This window comes from Peromyscus leucopus, chromosome 7 (assembly GCF_004664715.2).
Source record: "Peromyscus leucopus breed LL Stock chromosome 7, UCI_PerLeu_2.1, whole genome shotgun sequence".
Lineage (NCBI taxonomy): Eukaryota > Metazoa > Chordata > Mammalia > Rodentia > Cricetidae > Peromyscus > Peromyscus leucopus.
The window spans coordinates 54,639,381-54,653,951 of NC_051069.1; the positions used below are offsets into that span (position 1 = coordinate 54,639,381).

The following is a 14,571-nucleotide window of genomic DNA, read 5'->3' on the forward strand; positions in this document are numbered from 1 at the left end:
AAGACCATGGACCATGAAGATGAAGTCATAAAGATGAGACTCTGTAAAGCCAATTAAAGAGCTGGAAGAACAGCATGTAGTCCAGGACAGAGGAAAGGAGATGGAACCAGAAAACTGGGCAGGGTGTGTCTATGATCATTCAGGAAGACTACATATCAGGTACTCAATCAGAAAGAAAATGGATGAGCATGTTTAAGAAATGAATTACCAATTCTGGGTGTATGGAAGCCTGACACAGTAGGAGCATCTAAAGTGGATTAGAACAGGACAAACAAGAGTATGAAAAATATCCTAAAAAATTGTTGAGAAAGACCACAAGGACCAAAATAAGAAGGATCAGAGGAGGCCCAGAGGGAGATTCAAGTGTGAAATCTACAAACTTTGGCAGGGGCCTGGGTCAATGGCAAGGCAGTCTCATTGAAATCTCAACCTTAGGGAACAGATGGACATGAGCAGAAAGATCATAAGTTCCAAACAAAGATATGGTATGGACCGGTAATTATATTCAGAGATATGAAAAGCTCTGAGGCTAACAGAAGGGGGTTCTTCCTCTAAAGTTAGAAGATAACATCCTTCTATTAATAGAAAAGAAGGAAGCAGGAAGACCAAGGAACCTGAAAACTTCCATTCTGACCTGAGTGTGTGATTCTACTGTCCCTGCACCATTCTTCCTAGGGGACACTTATGATAATCACAGCTCATTTGGCCATTGGGAATTTGTACAGCAAATCCCTCATGAGGACCATGGCATAATGGGTCCTGTACTATTCATGGAGCAGAAACTAGAAGAACCAGTCTTCCTGTACATATAAAAATGTACAGGACTTCCCCAGGGGCTTGGTCAACTATTAACTCTGAGAGCATAGGTCCTGATCAAAGGGAGGAGAGCTATGTGAGGGAGTGTACTCTAAAGGAAACACTGGGGGCTTCCAGATCTCTTTGACAAAACTATTTCAGATGAACCTGTCCAGTGTTTCTCCTTTCTAGTGCCACTTCTGGAGAACCAGAAAGAGCAAAAGAAAGTATGTAGGTGAAATGTTTGAACCAGCAGCAATGTTCAAGTGCCTTGGCCTCTTCCTGGAATGGAATGTAAAGTACTTGTGCCATTCTGTGAGAATCAGAGATGTTCTCTATGCTGTGCCCAAGCTTCTCAAATCTGATGGCCAAAGTAAAGAGCCACCTCCCATGATCACCCTTCTGATTCCCTCATGAGGAAAAGTAAATATATTCACCATACTCTGTGAGAGCAATCTGGTGAGGACTTGGCTAAACATGGCACCTTTGCACGGGACCTCAGAGGCAAATACAGAAACACACAGGAACAGAAGAGGGGAATCTGAACTCTGAAGTGTCTACCACGTTCAGTCCTGGGGAAGGGAACAGCCTGTGGAGTCAGGAGCAAATTGGCTCATGTGGATGCTGCAAGGGATCTATGCACATGTTCTCAGACTTTCTTTTGCTTTGGTTCCCTAAGCATTCTACACCCTCAAAGCCTCACACCCCAGATGAAGCTGTACCTAGCCTCCTCTGGGTCCTATGGACAAAGCCACAGGGATGGCCCCAGATGCCCCTAAGACACAGATCCCTTAATAAACAAATGGACCAAAATGCCACATATTTGTAGAGATGCCTAGATGATTAGCAGCCTATGGCCTTGGGCAAGTCTGGCCTCCCTCTTGCATAACATTAGAGTGACCGTAGCTTGCTTCGCCAACCTCAATGTCAGTGTGAGATTCGTTCAGCATGGAAAGGATGTCTCCTAGAACTTGGAATGCCCCATTTTCCCCATTGGCACTCCATTTTCTGCCTTGAATTCCCTCAGCATATCATAACATTTTGGTGTGATGTATTTTGCATGACTACCAATCTCACACCTTCCCAAGCAAGAACAGCACTCCTTAAGGACAACAACTGACAATAATGGTAATGTTGCTGTTAACATCCACTTTTACAGCTACTGTTCCATGGCAGGCACTGGGCCAGGGCTCAGATGCATTGTTCCCACTTCTCATAACAGCCCTGCCCTTGGCATGCCGTTGTTCAATTTACTATATGAGTACGTTGCAGGCTTTACTTGTTCTGCGCCGTAAGCTGGTGGCAGGACAGCAGGTATTGGAAAAGGGAGCTCAGGAGAACTGGGGAACAGACATGCAGGGGATCTCATAATGCTATTGAAATAGTGGTGCTCAAGTTAGTTCCCTGGACTACCTGTGCTGGTGTCACCCGAGGGCCCTCAGATGTCAGCAAGCAGCCAGTTCAGTCGGATGACTATGCATGCACCAGAGTCAGAAGCCCCATTACTAGAGCCCCACTGGCAATGGCCCTCCTCTAGAGTTTAAGACTCAGTGGTCTGAGAGGCAAAGCACAGCGGTAATTACATTTCAGATAGTTCCCAGGTGAGCATGACCTACTGTTCCTAAACAGGCACTGAGAGCCACTCAAGGACTCTCCTTCTGTGTCTCAAACACCTGAGCACTTGGTTACATCACTAGATCATCTCTCAGAAGACTATTTGCAATTCATAAAAATAGAAACATTACAAATTAAATATATCAATCCAGGTAAATTCTAAAGTTGCTATTCTAAAGTTGCATTCATGTGCATTTCTTCTTTAGTACATTAATACCAAGATCCAGCACAGTAGGGCTATAAAATCACAGGCTCCGCATGTACTACTGTCTTTGTTGCCTACATCAGGTATTGAACATGCTTTCAAATCTATTTAGAAATTAATGAACATGAAGATGTCAGCGATTGTCTAGGTCACTATCTATTGCTGTGAAGAGACCATGACCAGGATAACTTTTATAAGAAAAATACATTTAATTAGGGACTGGTTTCTAGTTTCAGAGGCTTAGTCCATCATCATCTTGGCAGGGAGAATGGCTGCATGCAGGCAGGCATGGTGCTAGAGAAGTGGTTGAGAACTACTACTTGATCCACAGGCAGAGAGAGGAGAGAGAGAGAGAGAGAGAGAGAGAGAGAGAGAGAGAGAGAGAGAGAGAGAGAGAGAGAGAGAGACTAGGTCTGACACGGTCCTTTGAAGTCTCAAAGTCCATCTCCAGTGACACACTTCCTCTAACAAAGCCACACCTCCTAATCCTTCTCAAATAGTGCCACTCCCTGGTGACTAAGCATTCAGATATGTCAGCCTATGGGAGCCATTCTTACTCAGACCACCACAGCTGTTCTCCCTCTGGTAGCTGCTCTAACCTTGAGCCCAGTGACTTTGGCTTCCTGGAATGTGCTCTTCCCTTGGTACCACTTTGGCTAGTAGGTTTTAAAAGGCCATGACATTCACTGTAGCTACGTCAGCTACGTCTGTTGAGTCACCTCAGTTGCTGTAATGAAGCACTAGGAAGTTTAAACAAATTTATTTTTCACAGTTCTAGAATTTCATGGTCTAGAGTCAGGGTGTGCGTTGGTTAGGACCGGGGGAGGGAACTCCTTCTGATTTGCAGACCTCTGTCTTCTTGTTCTGGACTAACATGGCCTTTCTTATGTATACTAGGTGGGACAGAAAAGTATCATTTTCTTTGTTTCTTTCATTTTTGTTTTTGTTTGTTTGTTTGTTTTTTGTTTTTGTTTTTGAAGAGCTCCCATTGCCTCACATTAACTTCCTCCCAATGACCTTATTTAACCCTAAATTACCTCCCATCTTCCATCCCATCTCTTAAAGAATACAGCCTTGACACATGAATTTTAGGGGGCCATAGTCCAGTCCAGAGGGCTCTCTCTCACTCTCTCTTGTTTTACTCACAGCAGGGAGCAACCACTGCATAGCTGTGAGGAACCCACATGGCAATGAATGGATCAGGGTTCACTTAAAACTACATGAGTCAAATTGAAAGTCAAACCTGCTGCCCTCACTGAGCTAACAGATGAACTCACATCCCACCTCACAATGTACTAGCAACTTCATAAGAACCCATAATGGAGAAACAGCCAGCAAAGCCACACCTAGATTTCTGATGCATCAAAAGTATGTCATAGTGTGTATTCATTATACTATGCTGTTAGGGTCTTAAGCAACCTGCTATGGAGCAATAGAGAAATACATAAAGGCAAGTTCATAGGCATCTTAAATTCTATCTATCCATGCATCGCTGGGAATCCCCTGCACAGTGGTTATCTCTCTGAGAAACATAGGGTCTTATGCAGACCCATGCTAAACCCCATGGGGACCAGTTCAGCCACCTAGGGACCACAGCTACTTTGACATGGTTGAGGGACGGGTGGATGTGATAACTCTTTCCTATGAAAATCATAATCCTAGTAGATGTTTACAATGTCACTACTGAAATCCAGCCCAAACTGTCCCTTTTTGAAGAGACATAGAGACTGACCCCAGAAGACTTTAAAGAGAGGACCTCAACACCTCGAACCAATATTCTAATTTCTCCTGGAAAATATTCTAAGGGGGATTTAATCCTGATTTCTCCCATTCTCCTGTAAGCATCATATGAATCAATGTTTTTCCTGATGCCTTAGAAATCATTACCGCTGAGCTGCACAGGTTAGGAATAAATATAGGTTTGTGTGTTCCTTTCCCCAAGCTCCAATATTGTCTGAAGTATTAAATCTTTGAAGGTGGCTGAGGGATTATTAAAATATCACTAAAAATTAAATAACCCTCTGTGAGGACTGAGAGATTTAAGTCATTTTCTGGAGAACAATGTGTTCCAAGCCTCTGTCTATGGTATAATAAAATGCTACACAGGATGGCATGTGCTTGTAATCTCAACACTAAAGAACTAGAGAGGTCTATCTCTGGGGCTTGTTGACCAGCCAGCCTTGTCTAACCAGTGTGTTCCAGACCAGTGAGAGACGCTATCTCAAAAATAAGTTAAAAGGTAGATGGCACTTGAGGAACAACATCTGAGGTTGACTTCTGCCCCCACAGACTTACATCCAAGTACCCACACCCATGCAAACATGTACACATATACAAATGCACTCTCCCCATGTGTGTGTGCGTGCGCACGCGTGTGTGTATATAATATTATGCATAAGGCCATTCTCCAGATCTCAAAGAACTTTCACATGTACCACATTCCTGAAGCAGAGGATCTTGGTCCTCCTACCTGCAGATGGAGAAGCTGTTCAAAGTGAAGTGGCTTCCCCAGGTGTCTGTTCAATGGTGAGTGGCTTGGAGACAGTGAAGGACTCTGAGGCCCATTAAGACTCCCCTGGATTCTTTTCCTTCTCCCAGAATCAGGGTCCCTTCAGTAGTATATGTGGCTCAATACAAGCTTGAGACACTTACCTTTCCTATGTCACACTCTGGGAATGAACTCAGAATAACATTAGGATATAAGACTGGATTAAAAAATGCTCTATCTTTTACTAGCCATTGGAGTAAGTTCCCCAACACTCTGGACCTCCACACCATCTTCAGACTGGCTATAATTCTAGGTATTATCAGAAACACCTTTATTCAAAACAAAGGGGTAAATAAATAAGCATCCTAAAATGGCAACAGGACACACTCCACATCTAAGATCTGATTTGGGAAAACTGAAGTAAGGTAGGTAGGCCTGAACTAGTTTTTTCTCTAGTGAACCTTATTGCCCTGCTCAGATTAGGAGTCTTTGCATTTGACACATAAGTTACACTTATTATTACCTTTTATAAAATCCAATTTCTCTACCTGTTATCTGTTAACTCAGTGAGTGTGGACCAAAACACTAGTTGTCAAATGAAATTGTAATTCCTTCTAAAGAAGCGTGAGTGGAGAATTCTGATTTCTACCAAGGGATCACGGTGGCCTCTACCGCTCCCCACTCACATTCACATGTTGGCAGCCCCTCTCTGGATGAGGGGCTTATGCAAAGCACAGAAATGCAGGGGTGGCCTCAAGGAAGACTCACAACTGGAGAATTTCTTCCTACTCTTGGCATTTTGTGCAGAAATGCCAAGGACCCCGGTGTGACTTCCTGCCTTGTAGGCACATTGAGGCTCTCATCTGTAGTATCATCCCACCGTGAGACCTCCCTGACAGGCATGCTCAATAACATCTGCTGGTGAGTTCCTTGAGCTTAGATATCACAGAACACGTTCAACTCAGACACCTTTTCCAAGCCAGCCCTCGCAAGCATCCTTATCTTTTTGCTGATTTCCCTCCTCATTAACTTAGGCCCAGTTTCTATTTTACTCCAGGACTGATTGGTTCTAATGAACTGGTATCTCTGGGCTGGTTCTGAGAACAGGCAGTTTCACCATTATGGCTTTATCAACACTAAGCCCTTTGTCTTCTTGTGAGTAAATGGCAGTTTCAGCATGCATGACTTCCCTTGTTCTTGCATCTCTCCCAATGCTCTCTTTATCTGTGATGGTTCCACCTTAACACTCCTGACGACATCTGCCCTTCCTTCATGACTCAAATTAGCAACTTTAGTCTCTGAGAAACTTCTCACCAATCCTTCCCGATAATCAGTTCTACACCTTTGTTTCCTGAGAAATTGGGAGTGTTTGAGGTTGCATGGAAGTACTAGAGACCCTCAATGCGTACTGTGCAGCAGGAGGCCCCAGGCACTTACTGAGTACGTACATGAGTAAGTGACTAAGTGAAGACTGAATCAATTAGTCCAGCTCCTCTTCAACGTTCCATGTATGAAACTTTGGGAGCATCATCACTGGGTCACAGCATAGCACAGAAGTCCAGGATGCTAGCAAAGATGGTGGGTTTTTTAGCTCTTTGTAGATTAATTAATTTACCCACATTAACTATATCAGGTCTAGTACAAGACCAGGCTATGCAATCTGTAGCTTTCTCCATGTCACAGGGAATCTCACTGCACAGGAGTCGGCTTCTTGGGTGTACAGTCCATGCTGTCCAAGCAGAATAATGCCCCTTGCTTAGAGGGGCCCTTTCCTGATTTAATTCTCTGATGTAGCTGTGCTGGATGTCTTCATGTTTCTAAACAAAGGGCCTGGGGTTTTGTTTTGGGTTGGGGCCACAATCTTGCCATCAGACCCAGTGAAAGAGCTGCTGCCAACTTACTTGGCACACACCCAGGAGATGTTGGATGACCTAGTCATGGCAGCCTTCTGTCTACTTTGGACCTTTTAAAGGGAGCTTCAAACTCTGGGAGTTGATGCTCTGCCCAAGAGAATGTGGCAGCTTTAGTCATCACCCACTGGAAAACTTTTAAATGGCACTTAAAACAGAAGTCATTAGAAAGTATATTATAAGGACAGTAATTGCTAAGCTAAAAGTATTGCTAATTCCTGGACTTCGTCATAGGAACTTCCAGTTTAATTTTATATTATCCCAACATATATTTTAAAGATAAAACAGGAGCACTCAGCCTAGGCTATTTGACTCCCTGGGATAGTACTTGCCTTCTACTGAAGATGAGAGAAGAATTTTAGGCCAGCCATTTCCTCTAATTGCTTTAATTAAAGTGTGAAATTTAGTTTAAAAATACTCTTTGCAGTAACTTTATAATGGGGCCTTTGACAAAAGCAATTTTCTAAGTAGCATTAGTATCTTTCTAAGCATGATGAACTAAAATGAACAATGGAAACACCCATCAGAAAGCCTATACAATATGTAGGTATAATTTTCTACAATTATTTCAATTGGTATGTACATTAAGAATTAGAGCTGGGCTGGGAAAAAAATCACTTGAAAACTTGGATACTTTACAAAATTGGTATTAAAGAATTGTTTTCTGAGTGCATGATTTTTTTTAACGCTCATTTATATTTCACAAAGTGTCTGTGCCCACTGTATAAGATCCGGAAAGTTAGGCAAATGTGAAAAACAGCTTCAAAACAGTCAACATTTTGACTGAATCCATTTAGCTTTTTCTCTTCATAAAAATAAACTTATAAACTTGATACTGTTTTATGACCTGCAAATTTTTATGCTGATTTACAAACAGATTTCCATGTCATCTATTCATTTACATTAAATACCATGTACAAAGCACTCTATCTGCATATCAATGTAACATAATTTATCAGCTGGTATCCACTGTAGAAAAAATTGACTGGTTATCAGGTTTTCATTTCCACAGAATTAAATATCTACTCAAAAACATTTTTATATACAAATGCTTTATCTGCATTGTATTTATTTTTAAGATTTATTCTTATCATTTTTAACTATGTATAGTGAGTATATGCACATGAGTGCAGTGCCCACAGAGACCAGAAGAGGCATCAGGTCTCCTAGAGCTAGAGTTCAGGTGGCTGTGAGCTACCAGATATGGTTGCTGAGCCAAACTTGGCTCCTCGGGAAGAGCAGCATGCACGCTTAACCCAGAGCTGTCTCTCCAGCCCTGAAATGTGCTCTTAGCCACAGAGCCAGCTCTCCAGTCCCTCACCACATTCTAATATTACTTATTCCATGTCTTTCCATGCTTTGTCCTTTTGAGGTTATTTATTCTTTCTACATGTACATTTTCAGAAGATATGCATATGGTGCATAAATCTCCTGCACTCACGTGTGTTAGCATTACCATGTCCAGGCTTTCTCTCTCTGGGTGCTTCTCCCTTATTGAATATGGCTCTTAGTATGCCAGGCTCTCTCTCTCTCTCTCTCTCTCTCTCTCTCTCTCTCTCTCTCTCTCTCTCTCTCTCTCTCTCGGTGTTGGACAATAAAATGATCAAGACATAATCCTTCTACCCACAAGTTCCTTAATCTAGTGGGAATAGGAGACACTTATAACTCAGTGTACAATAGAAGCAAAAATGGAATCAAGGAGGCAAAGAAGAGAAGAAGGCTGGAGTAGCCAAGGAAGCTACTCCAGGGACACCCTGAAAAAAAGTGTGGAGGGCTTTTGACAGATGAGAAAAGGAGAACATTCTGAGCAGAAGACAGCCCGAGCACAGGCCGGAGAAGTAAATGTGTCTGTGTCTGAGGAGACAGAGATGTGTCTCTGACTGAGGAGACAGAACACAATATATATGGATCAAGAGAAGGCAGGGCGGGACTATACTGTAAGAATTACAACATCATCCACCCCAACTACAGCTTCTGTGTACAGAAGTGAGAAGTCAGCAACTCTCATATCCATTTCTTTTGCTATAACTGAATAGCCCTGACTGGTTCATTTATAAAGAATAAAGGCTTATTTTATTCATGGTTCATGAGGTTGGAAGGTTAAGGGATTGCATTTGGTGAAGGGCTCCTTGTTTATGGAGACTGTAGAATCTTAAAATAGGGCAAGCCATTACAATGCAAAAGATCTCATGGAAAAGTGTCCCAATGTCCTTTATAACAGGCCCACCCTCGTAATAGCCAACTTACTGTTAACCATTAAGCACTGAGGGCAGAATTTTATGACCTATTCATATCTTAAATGTCCCATCTCTTGACCTCACAGTGGGGACTGAATCTTAGCATGCCTTCTCATGCAAATAGCCAGTCTTCAGCAGTGACTATTTTGAACAGCTCAGGGTTTCCTGCAACAGTCTCAGGAAGAGAAAGGGAGCCCCACCTGGCTGTCAGCTCTAGCCACACTTCATTATAAAGGCCCACTTACAACCACTGGGTACTAATTGGGTAGGAGGGTTTGTAGGACAGTTCATATGTATGTGACAAGGAGCACAGAGGTAGATGTCACCAACATGGCTCTACAGAGGGACAGTCAGAGCAGACATCAGCATCAGACAGAGAATTGGGTGAAGCAAATCCTGAAGGCTCCTTGTGCTTACAGAGCCTGTTAAAAAGGAGAGCGCACTGGTTTTCAAGCCCAGATCAACATAATCTCTGAAGTGTCATTCTTTGGGCACCATTCGCCTTTTGTTGGAGCATTCTAAGTTGAACTCAGGTCCCCATGCTTAGAAGGCAAGCATTCTACCAGCTGAACCAGCTCTTCAAACCTGGTGCTGATGTTAATGCCTTTGACAACCTGATATAAAGCTGAGTGCTTTGACATAGGGTTGGCTCTTTGGAGATGATCTCAGCCCACGAGGTATTATTTTTCACAGAAGCAATAAAACTTAGTTTAAGCTCTATGACTGAATTTCAAACAGTCATTAAATAGCATAAATATCTTCTGTTTCCTTTCCATCCACAAGATTCCAGAAGCTCTTCGTGGCCCAGCTTGCAGGGAATAGAGTCTCTGGTTCATGTTCACAATAGGCTCCTCACAAGAGGAGTTGAAGTCCACTGGAGACACAAATAAAACTAGCTCTATTTGCTGAATTTGAAAATATACAGCAAGGTGAAGTTGGAGTGTAGGTCAGCTACTATGAGGAGGCAGAAGCATGGCTTTCTGCTGTTCTGCAGAAAAGCCTTGTCACCAAGTCACAGTGAACAGAATCAACCTGGAGCTGATCTCTGGTCTTAGTGTGGCTGACTCATATGAGCTGTGTAAAAGCAGCCCTCCTACAGCAGGGACAGCATGAGCTAGGAGAACAGCATCTCCTCCTTAGAGAGGTGGACTCTAACCAGGAGGCTGGAAGAGAAAGCTGCGGACCTAGAACTTTTTGTTCTTTTGTTTGTTTGCTTCTCAAAACAGGGTTTCTCTGTGTAACATCCCTAGCTGTCCTGGACTCTGTAGACCAGGCTGGCCTTGAACTCACAGAGAACTGCCTGACTCTGCCTCCCGAGTGCTGGGATTAAAAGCATGTGCCACCACTGAATGGGAAACATGTTATTTTTAATGATACTGTTTACCTGTCTCAATAAAGGAAACCCAGCCCCATTACAGGCACATTTCAGTTGGCCTTGCTGTGAGCCTCCCTTCGTGTCTATCTTAATTCAACTTGTTTTCAGCAGTGAATCAGAAGTCACCTTCCTCCTTAACTGACCTTTGAGCCTGAAGAGATAAAATGCCCAAGAGCAGGTCTCCTACAACACCTCCAGGAATCTGAGCAAGGAATAGAGGAAAATGCTGAGAGAACCGGGCCAGGCCCTCAGCCCTGGGCTCCTGCACCACTGGAGTGAATTTAGTAGCTCCCAGCATATACTCACATGAGAGGCTCTGTGTTTTCTGTTTCCTGCTCTTGGCAAGAACTGTGTGCCATATGCTGGGGGTGGGATTCAAGCCTATAGGGAATGTGTGTGATTTGAAAACCTGTGTGGTATATCCGTGTCAATTGCTGCTGTGTTTCTGTAAACATTCCTCCATGGCTTTGAACAGTGTCCTGAGAACACTGAATCAGTCTAGACAGCATCCAGAGCACCTGTTCTGACACTCAGTGAGGTGATTGTTTTCAAGGAACAAACTCAATCCCTTCTGCATGCTTGCCTATTCACATCGGCAAGTTATATGGAGGAATTCATTCTTCCAGCCCTTCCCTGAACCACAGTTCAAGGGACAAGAACAGAAGGAGAAAGTCCATTTGTTTTTAGTCTGAGCACAAATATCGGAGGTTGATATTTATAACAGGATAGTTGTTTTGCAGCAGAAATAAAAGTAGATGATGAAACTTAGGGTGAAAAAAATGGACTCTTGGGAATGGGACCAAGAACATGCTCTCTATGTCAGCCTTTAAGTCAAGGCCACAGAGTGTGATTTATAGCATCCCTTCCAGATACTTGATTTTATTGGTTTGCTGGGAATTAGTTTGTTTTTCAAGGAAAATATACATGGGGAAGTAAGATGTTCAGTGCTTATTTGCCAAATGCTTGCCCGCCCCCACCCCCACCTTAGTAAGGTGTCATGCTAGGAAATATACAATGAAGCCTTCCCCTAAAAAGCTTGTGTTCCAGGTTCCATGATTCACAAATGGCATTGCGGTTGGTCGTCATAGCCAAAGGCCTCTGAGAGATGACTTTCTTCACTGAGAGGATTTGTGAGGGCTGGCCGAGATGGGCTCAGCAGCTAAGAGTGCCTGCTGTCTTGCCAAGGACCAGAGTCAGATTCCCAGAACCCTCTTGGGCAGCTCACTGTAACTCTAACTCCTGGGGAGCTGACGTCCTCCTCTGGCCTCCACAGGCTCTCACCATCACTTGTGCATACTCAACAAAAGGGCACACACACATAAATAACTAAAATATTAAGTTAAAATCTATTCTAAAAGGAATTTTATGATCAGAATGGAGCTGTTTCCACCAACAAATTCATCCCACTTTCCTTCTTATAAATTTTAATGACTGAAGCAAATCTTAGGTTTAATGCCCATTTGGAAGAGCTAGACTCTTCTAATGAAGATAACCTTCAGGTAATGTCATTCAGAAATCTATTGGTGGACATTTCTTGGTTTTTTGTTTTTGTTTTTTTAGTCCATATTAAGATAACGTTTGGAGCTAAACACATTTCTTAAGATCACTGAGTCAGCTCTTTTTCAGCTAGAGAGCCCCAGGTTTGTTGGCCCCATGACTTCATTCTTCCCTCTGTGGTCCTTAGGGCCTCAAACAGTCTCATTTTGTATGTGAATCATGGCTGATGATGCTCAAAAGTGCAACTCCAGTTTGAGCTTCTTTTCTGAATGCCAGCCTCTTCTACCTAACGTCTTCATTCAATGTCAGGTCTTTCACCACAAACCTCCTTCTCCCACATCTGTCTCCTTCTCCCACATCTCCCACATCTGTCTCCTTCTCAACAACCGAGAACTCCCTCTTTGCAGTTGCTCAGCCTGCATCTGAGAGTCATCTGAAGCCTCTCTTCTCTGGCATCCCATATGCTGCCAGCCCCACACCAGAAGGCATTCCTTCACCACCTCCACGTTCAACAGACACCTCACATTCTTCCCCTAGTACCCTCTACACTCAGAAGAGATGGAATCCAGTGCTTTCTATCACTGCCAACCCCAGACCTTCGCTCAAGCTGCCTTTATGCTAAGCCTACAGTCCTGTGGGAGGCCATCGGATGGTGCCTGTCTCCTATCTGTTAGCCTTCAATCTGTTTAAGAGCAGTAGCTAGAAGAATCCTGTTCACGTCTAAGGCATGAGCCATGACTCCCCTCTCAAAGTCGTCAGGTGCTTTCAGATTCTCATCTGTGCCTAGAACCCCCATCACCTTCGCTAACACCTGGTATATTCTCAATAAGTATGTGCTGAAGTGATTGGTTAGTTTGGTTCTGCTTTTCTTTGGGGTATATTGTTATCCATACATCTATTGGCCCCTGGATTTTCTTCAGGGAAAATTAACTTGAATGATGTATATTTTAATTATAACCAAAGAATTTTGGTATTGGTTGTCAATTTCCCAGTTTTAATTTTGTTCTATTTTGCAAACTGAAGATTTCATTTCTATAAAGTCAGAGTTAATTCTATCATGGCTTTTTCTCTGGACGGGTCTTTCAGAAGTCAGGAAAGTGCAATATCTTGATGTTACGTTCTTGTTCTCTCATTCTTGTGTCGCTCCACAGGTATCAACAGGAAGGTTGTGTACTCCCTGGAGGACTCAGCCGGTGGGGTCTTCTCCATTGACAGCTCTTCTGGGGTCATCATCCTGGAACAGCCTCTGGACCGAGAGCAGCAGTCATCATACAACATCAGTGTGCGGGCCACCGACCAGAGTCCCGGACAATCCCTCTCCTCTCTCGCCTCTGTCACCATCACTGTCCTGGACATCAATGACAACCCCCCTGTGTTTGAGAGGAGGGACTACCTAGTAACAGTGCCTGAGGACACTTCCCTTGGTACCCAAGTCCTCTCTGTTTTTGCCACCAGCAAAGATATCGGCACAAATGCTGAGATAACGTATCTCATCCGGTCTGGGAACGATCAAGGGAAATTTAGGATAAACCCAAAGACAGGTGGGTAAATGATAATTTCAATAATACTTCCTGTTTCTTCTCTCATCCCATCACCCTTCTCAGTGGGGTCTATGTGTTCCTCTTGCCTTCCTTGCAGGGCCTACATGCAGACCTCAGTGCCCTGCTCATAACAATGGCCCTTCTAAATTCCAAGCTCCAAGCAGTAGGCTTCCTTGGCAAATTCTTGACCCATGAGTTGACCACAGAACATCTAGTTAGGAGGTTTGTGTCAGCATGTGTTCCCTAAGTAACAGCTGGGACATTTACATTAAAGTTCAAGAGTCTATTTGTGTCTCCTTTCCATTTGTGTTCTGCTTGGATCCCATGTGCCTATGGTATGAAGGGTCACAGGAGGTGAGCTGCCTCTGTACCCCATCCACGGGTAGACAACCAGTCTCTCTGGCCAGCAGCCATGACTGATGTTGGCTATCACCCCCAAACATCAAGTAGGTGATTTGCTGTTGTCAATCCAAAATGTGTTTATCTAGATGGGTTCCTACTCATCTTGGTTCAGAGTACCTTTGTATGCTCTCTTCTGAAGGAACTATCCTCTAATAGTCAAGACTATTTATTCCCATTTTCCAGGCAGGAGGTAAGTTTCTCACATCTCTGACCTTTGCCCTTTTCCTCAATCACACAAGAAGTATGTAGCTGTTATGCAAGATGGCAGAGGAGGCCTGCTTCTCCTTAGTCAGTGCACAGAAAAAGGGGACTACCATGACCACCAACATTCAATTACCATTGCCAGTATTCTACAGTCCTTTTAAATCTTTGGGTATAACTCACAAACTCCAAATGAGAAAAACAGAACTTTTGAGTAGTTAACAGTTTCCTCAAACTTTACTATTCATAAATGGATTATGCAATATTTGAATGTTTTCTTTCTGACTCAGGAGTGCCCGCTCTAAC

At 43.4% G+C, this 14,571-nt stretch overlaps 1 protein-coding gene across 5 annotated transcripts in view; it reads left to right on the forward strand.

Annotated features, from left to right (window-relative positions):
- Fat3 (FAT atypical cadherin 3) overlaps window positions 1-14,571 on the forward strand; it is a 602,516-nt gene that overhangs the window by 528,641 nt on the left and 59,304 nt on the right. For all 5 annotated transcript variants that reach the window (XR_005091996.1, XM_037207739.1, XM_037207740.1 and 2 more), the window contains one exon: window positions 13,273-13,662. Coding sequence is in view for 4 of the 5 variants with exons in the window: in XM_037207739.1 (XP_037063634.1) it covers window positions 13,273-13,662 (390 nt within the window). In the remaining variant the exon portion in view is untranslated. The remainder of the gene's footprint in view (window positions 1-13,272; window positions 13,663-14,571) is intronic.